The sequence below is a fragment of the Harmonia axyridis genome, chromosome 1, assembly GCF_914767665.1.
Source record: "Harmonia axyridis chromosome 1, icHarAxyr1.1, whole genome shotgun sequence".
NCBI classification, from domain to species: domain Eukaryota; kingdom Metazoa; phylum Arthropoda; class Insecta; order Coleoptera; family Coccinellidae; genus Harmonia; species Harmonia axyridis.
Window position 1 is genome coordinate 32,238,904 of NC_059501.1, and position 7,547 is coordinate 32,246,450.

At 33.1% G+C, this 7,547-nt stretch overlaps 1 protein-coding gene across 1 annotated transcript; it reads left to right on the forward strand.

Moving 5' to 3' along the window:
• The first annotated feature begins 1,645 nt into the window (after positions 1 to 1,645).
• Positions 1,646 to 4,416, forward strand: LOC123681570 (DNA translocase FtsK-like). The gene is made up of 3 exons (XM_045619781.1): positions 1,646 to 1,790; positions 3,507 to 4,017; positions 4,109 to 4,416. The coding sequence occupies exons 1-3, from the start codon at positions 1,776 to 1,778 to the stop codon at positions 4,285 to 4,287; spliced, it is 705 nt and encodes a 234-aa protein (XP_045475737.1). The 5' UTR covers positions 1,646 to 1,775; the 3' UTR covers positions 4,288 to 4,416.
• The last annotated feature ends 3,131 nt before the right edge of the window (positions 4,417 to 7,547 follow it).

A 7,547-nucleotide genomic window follows, 5' to 3' on the forward strand; every position in this document is an offset into this window, starting at 1 on the left:
CACACGAAGAACCGAATCCAAAGCGCGGAAAAACACAACAGTCAGCTGGCAAGGTTATTGCATCAGTATTCTGGGATACGCAAGGTATAATAACAATAACAATAACAATATTTTATTGATTTCCCATATATACAAAGTAGAAAGGAAAACAGGTCATCCAAAAAAGAAGAACAAAAAAATATTTCAAATATTGACTACATTATCCCTACTTGAACAATAAAATTCTTCAATGTTGTATGGCTCAATATGTAAAAGAAAACAATAAAGAGACTTCCCGAAAGACCCATGACCATATAACCTTTGAATGTTCACTGGTAAACTGTTAAACAGTTTAATATTCATTGATTACCTCCAAAAGGGCCAGACCATCAACAGCGATTATTATATAGCGTTTGAAGGATGAAATCGTTAAAAAACGACCCTATTTGAAGACAAAAATGTGCTGGTTCATCAAGACATTGCGCCGTGTCACAAACCAAGTAAAACAATGGCAAAATTGCATGAATTGGGCTTCGAATTCCTTCTGCATCCACCGTTTTCGCTAGATCTGGCCCCCAGACTTTTTGGACTTTTTCCTGTTCTCAGACCTCAAAATAATGCTCGGTGGAAAGAAATATAGCACCACTGAAGAAGTAAACGCCGAAACTGAGGCCTATTTTGAATCGAAAGACAAATCGTACTACAAAAATGGTATCGAAAAGTTAGAAGATCGCTATAATCGCTGTATTGCCCTCTAAGGCAACTATGTTGAATAATAAAATCGAATTTTGCCAGAAAATAGTAATTTACGTAACAAGTCCGGAAAATAGGGTTTTTTGGACGAATAGACAAAATGTGAGTCCAAAAAAACCATTTTCGGGAGTGTTGCGTACAATATTTTTTCGGCAACCGTGTAGAATAACACTATCGCTGCTGCTTTCCATATTTTATTGCGATTGCGATCAAAAAACATGCAAATTGTTGACAACTAATTTCATATGAACTGTCTGCCGTTTTCTCTGTTGCTATAGTAATGATCAACTGCATTCATTAAAGATATACCTACCAAGATTTTCATATTCACAATGACACAAACGACGTGATTCTTTTCCGGCCTAGTCCGGGAAGTGGGCACTTCCCGGGCGGTTGCCGAAAAATGTATTTTACTATGGTAGACCGGGGACTTTCCAATTGGCCTTTTATAAAAAGTTATGTGGTCTCCAATTAGCGCATAAATGAACGAGCGCTGCACAATTCCTGACTCCAAGTCAGTGCTTTAGTAGGTAATTTTTCAGCTGTATATAAATGTCCCCATTTCACTTTCTGAACAATACTAGAAATAGGAAATCTACGTAAAAAAACTTTTACATTTTCACAGCAAACTGAGATCAGGAAAACCAACAGTTTCATCAGGCGATAAAACTTCTAGCCTTCCGTGACATACCATATATCACTGACGAATTATTATTGATATCAAAATCAAATGGGTGTGAGTTATAGGTGTTTATGCTAAATCGGGCGAGCATTGAGAGCTAAAATCATAACCTTCTACGAAGAATAGAGATAGGAAACAATAACCGGGTACATAGACATACAAAAGATATAATCAAAATTAGCCTACTAAACATAAAAAGTGATCTGAATAGTCATCGGATATGCGAATACTTGGAACGCTTTAGGAATGGTCAGATTCTGTAAGTTCAGGGTTGACCATCAAGGGTGTGGCCTGTCTATAAGAAGTATCAAAATTCGGAGAACGACATTGTTTTATCAGGAACTGTTAAATTATAAACACCATGAATTCGAAACTGGTAAGCGACAACTTTTATTTACTCGTAATATTCTCATTTTATGCATTGCATTTTCACGATAACCATTGGGGTAGATTGATTTTTTCTTATTTCACCATTGATTTGTGTGATATAAACAATTAATTCCGAAAAGAATTTTCAAAAAAAAAGTAAAATTTCTAATGCGGATTACAACGTGGAATATAGCCAACGCAAATTTCAATATTAGTTTGAGTTATGTGGAAATAATTTATTGATGAACAATAATAATTATTCAACTCATTATTAATCAATTATGTAATCATTTTTCTGGAATATCTTTGCAATTAACTTTTAAAATATTGGAGGAAATCTTTCGATTACATAAAGCAGACCGAATTAAAACATTTATATGATTAGATATAAAAAGTTTAACTGTAACAATGATCTACAAAATTTTTTGGAATTGGTCGTTTAATATATGATCCCTATTAAATTTTAGAGTTCTTCAATATATTTATCAGTGGAAATTGTCCAAGAGTTTCAATGTACCTATTTGGTTTATAATTTGTAGTAACTTAGTATATCCTTCGAAATTAATTTACTGCTAAAAAATATTATATTGAATAACTCCCACATCTATATTCTAATTCTAGTATTATTTTCAGTAATACTTAAATTGATAGCATAATTCTCATATGGTTGTATTTTACATTTCTAGCGATACTTGAATTTATAGGTATAGCATAAATTTTGTTTGAAAACCAATATGTATTTTGAAAATCAGAGGAATAGAATTTAATTGAAAAATAAATTATTTATGTCATACCTGGTCGTTATCCACCAAAGTGATATTTAAATCGAATTTGAAGTTCCATTTTTTGAGTAGGTGCTTATATTATGGATAAGTCTTAGGTCTATCATTTCATAATTTTCGAGGAATAGATTCGAGAAGAAAGTTGTATTTCGAAAAACTATTCAATTAACAACGAATCAATCATTAATCAAAAAAGTATTGGAATTGGCAAAATTATTCAAGAGTTGATATATCTTCAGTATAATTATATCTACCTATTGTTTTAAAATTTTAGGATATTTCCAAAATTTAGTCGATATATCCAAAGGATACAAAAAATAATGCAATATCATCGCTCCAATATTTTATTCCTTAATGAATAGATCAACTTCTATGCATATAATTTACATAGCAAAAACATATAATATACTCACATTACTTATTTACAAGAATAAAATATACGATATTTCCATATTTCTCATACAAGCTGAAGAACATTTTTATCCGGTAATACATTCTCTTAATTAAGTTAGATAGAGGTAACCAATATGTTTTCTGATAATGCGATAATTATTACCATTTCATATTCCATTTAATTTATTCCTGTCTAGCCAATGACAGGGTATACACCCATTTCTATTCTCATTAATATTCATTGAAAAATAGAGGCGGGCGTACAAGCACTTGATTATAATTCGGTCAGGTCTCAATCCTGAATTTGAATCGGAGCAACATCATAAGATCAGTGGGTTTATATTCAGTAACACTAATCGTTTCATCAACAAGCAATCATACTCCCTTCTTTTTCATTCCGTTAATTCGATATCAAGGTTTTGGTATATGATTATCATTATCTGGTTTTTCTGAATTCACTCACAAACCATAAAATATCATGTTATAATTATGAAATGTTTCTCCTTTTTTATTGATTGTCTGAAATGAATTATTGTTCTTTCTTCAAGATGATATTGGCTTGCGCCTTGGCTCTCACATCTGGTGCTTACAATGGACCATTGGCTGGAGGTCAACCAGCTTCTCAGTTCCCAGCAGGAATTGACCCCAAAGCCTGTCCTAATTTTCCAGACTGTTCGAGCCCTCTTGTAGCAATAAGCCAAGCAGCATCACTTCCCGGAGTACAACATGATCCTCTTCAACAATACAGTCATTATCAACAACCAGCTCCACAAGCTTCAAGACAATTCGCACCACAACAATATAATCAAGCACCACAACAATATAATGCCGCACCTCAGCAATACAATCAAGCACCTCAACAATATAACCCTGCACCTCAACAACAGTACAACGTTCCTCAATACAACCTTCCTCAACAACCACAGCGAGTAGCTCAGCCTGCCCAACCACAATACCCTCCTGAAATCCAGAATGCCTTAGACAGAGGAGAATACATTGGAGATGGAGATTACCATGGAGAAGGTTTGGCTGAAGCTATGGCTGTGGGAAAAATCAATCGTGAGTATAGATCATTTTATAGTTTCAAAGACTTTTGTTGAATAATACTAAAATATTCAAATAATACTTAATTAATTATCTGTTTCAATAGAGCGACCAGCAGCTTACCAACAAGGTTACAATCAAGCCCCTGTTAATTATCAACAACCCCAGGCTGCACCTCAGTATGCTCCCATTCCACAATACAGAGAACAAAGACAATCAGCCCATCAGTTGCCTGCAGGAGTTGATGGTGCAAGCTGCCCTAACTACCCCTTCTGTGGACAATAAGTTGAAGATAAAGACTGGATTTTTTCATAAGTTTAGATATGTATATTTTTGTAAAAAGTTGTGAATTGAATGTTATAGTAGTTTAACAGTTCCTGTTTGTGATTTGATAATAAAAATCTAGAAGTTGGATAGTTATTTCTGGCTATCAGTTTTAATAACTAGATCATGAATAATATATGGTAACTTACGATTACGCCTATATTCTAATATTCAAAGTGATTCCGGCTATAGTAGACAAACTATATTTTCTAAGCCTTTCAATCAAGGAACGTTTCATAGACTGTGTGCTGCTTTCAGTCAATAGTGGCTAAATTATTGCAAACAAAAAATTTTATTGTAAAGATCCAATTTTTCTTTTATACTCAAACATAATATAGTGGGTAAGCATCATCCTCAAGGTCAAATACAGTAATCAAGTGTATTAAAATCTGTATAGTTCGAAGACTATACAAATGTATCAGTTTCTGTTGTTGTTCACTTTCCATTATCATATTGGTGTCAGTTAGTAGACTAGACGCTTCATTAAGGTTGTGCATTACATCATTTTCAAAAATCATAGTTTTATCTCAGCATAGAGTAAATAATGCAGCATTATTGATACCTACATTTAAGGTTGAGAAAAGGTGGAAATCATCTATGTCAGGAGCTATAAATAAAGCTGAAGAATCATAAATAAAGCTCGTTCATTCATGCGCGAAGTGTGCCTTTGATGAACACATAATTATACTGGGTGTTTCTAAATTAGACGTGAACCTTGAAGGAGGTATTGGTATCACTAATTTGCTGTCGATTGAGCCATATTTATTTGATAACCGAAAATCAACAATTTCCGAGATATTAGAGTTCCCGTATTTTTCATAAAATTTGTCATCTTACTTTGTTTTCTGTCAATTCAGTTTGATTTAAATTTTGGATTATTTTCATTATGAAAAAACCAAAACTATGCTGTATTAGATATTGAATAAGAATTAGTATATGATTGAAAGTTGGCATATCACTATTCTTCACCTCTATAACTTGAATTTTCATTTGATTTACTTCTTTATCTCATTACCTCTGTAAGTTGAATTTACCCAATCAAGAATAATCTGTATAACTCGAACTGTGCGATGTCGAACTATACGTAACTCGACGGAAAATCTTGGTCCCATGGTGTTTCGAATTAACGAGAGTCCACTGTATTTTCAAATCTACAATTTCATTATATCGCAGGCGCGGATCCAGGGGCAGGGAACTGGGGGAACGTTCCCCCCCAAATGGCCCAGGCACCTCTTAAATTTTGCCGGCCCTCCTAGAATTTGACATACTAAGACTCAAATAATTACAAGATCAGCAAAAATTTCACCTTCAATACATTTGGTGAAAACCCATATCAATGAACGGCAAAAAAATGACGTTCAAAAGTGTCTGGGGTCCACATTTACAGTATTTTGAGTATCTAAAAGTTCCCCCCCCCCCCAAAAGTGGGGCCTGGATCTGCGCCTGTTATATCGTTATGAATGTTTATTATATAGAATGAAATATATTTATTTGAATGATTCCCGATTGAATGAGCTAATTTGAATAATAGGTTTCCGATATTTTCCCTAATTATCGAAATTATAATAACAGAATATTTAAGAAGTGCAATCTTTGTGAAGAAACTCGCGAGTTGAGTGAAATTTCGTATCACTGATACGTTTTCATTTCCGCGCGCTTCATGTCAAATTTGATAGTTCATGTTAGGGACAAAATTTGCTTACTGAAAATAAAATATGCTCCCTCTATCTATGTTTATTATTCTGAGATAATAATCAAAAACATAATCAAAGATGAAAAAACAGTTAGAAGATATATCAAAGCACTTTGAAATAGCTTTTCAATTGAGAGATCTAAACATGAAAAAGATCTATCTCCAACGAACCAGCAGCAATGCTTTATCGTGAGGATTGTTCATTGAGCAGTTCTTCTTCTTCTTCTTCAGGTGCCGTCTTCGTTCCGAAGTTTGACTATTATCAAAGCTATGCCTATTCTCGATACTGCAGATCTAAACCATTAGCAGTTGGCTCTGCCAAATTTTATATTGAATTTCTCTCAATGTCGGTATTATCTTATCTCCAAATTCATTGATCTGATATAAGTATAAAAGTCCAAATTTCTGAATTCTCCCAAATTAAGACATATATTATTTCATAATGAATGTGATGAAGCAATCCATTTACCGAGAGGATATTCATTTTTTATTTGTTTAAAATGAGTGTATTATTTTGGTTTCTGTATTCGAATGTATTGTATTTTGCATATTGCATACTGGCTTGCGCTTCAGCGATTCATGTTTATAACTGATTTTTCAGAATAAATAGACTACGATTATTATTATTTTTAGATTATATTGATAAGGGTGTAATTTTCTTGTTTGTTCTGTTTTTTTCTGTTGGAAAAATTGGAAATAGATATTTGTTCATGTCATAAAGTTTTTTGTGAATCATACATTTACTAGGCTTTATCTGAGCCGAAGATAAGCGCAATTTTTTTTTCATTATACGTATTGAAATAAATCATATTTTTCTTTCTCTGCCTTCATCTCATCCTTACAGAAAGAAATATCACAAGACAGGATGAATCCCACAATTTTCGTAATTTCTTGGGAATTCTATAAAAACACTATTTTTATAATATTCAGTGGAAAGCAGCACTTCCATTGACATATACTCCAATGGACTAGTTTTCATTTTTTTGTTAAGGATCAATTCTAAAAATTTAAGTAAAATGAAACAAAAATGTGGAAGAATCATTGAAATATCTCTAAAAATGAAAAAGTTATGGGACTTTGAAGTTGCGCTTGGAAGAATAATTTCATAGTCTAGTGTGTGACGTCACGCCACTTACACGAGGCGACTGGTATTTGCAGAGTGCTTACGAATTCATTGTTGTACAATCACTTGTGCCGTTCGTGTCGTGTTTTGTTCGTTACACGATGGCTGAAATTAAAAAAAAAATCCTACAAATATTGTATTGTGCCTATGTGTGGAAGCACGACAATTAAAAACCCCAATAAATTGTTTTTTTATGTACCAAATGACATGAATCGAAGGAAGAAGTGGTGCAAATTAATGAGGCGTGACTTAATTGGACCTAAAACTACTTTTTATGTGTGTGAAGATCATTTTGATGTAAGTATCATTACTAGCTGTCTATTTCTGATAATAAAAATACTAAGGTATAAGTTGGTTTGAAATAAGTTATTGAGTAAAAATAACTTTGTCCTTTCACGAAGCCTT

What these genes read in the sequence shown, in the direction of transcription:
- LOC123681570 (XM_045619781.1), top strand. An exon ending in GGCTGTGGGAAAAATCAATC is followed by an intron (nt 4,018 to 4,108) that starts GTGAGTATAGAT and finishes CTGTTTCAATAG; the next exon opens with AGCGACCAGCAGCTTACCAA.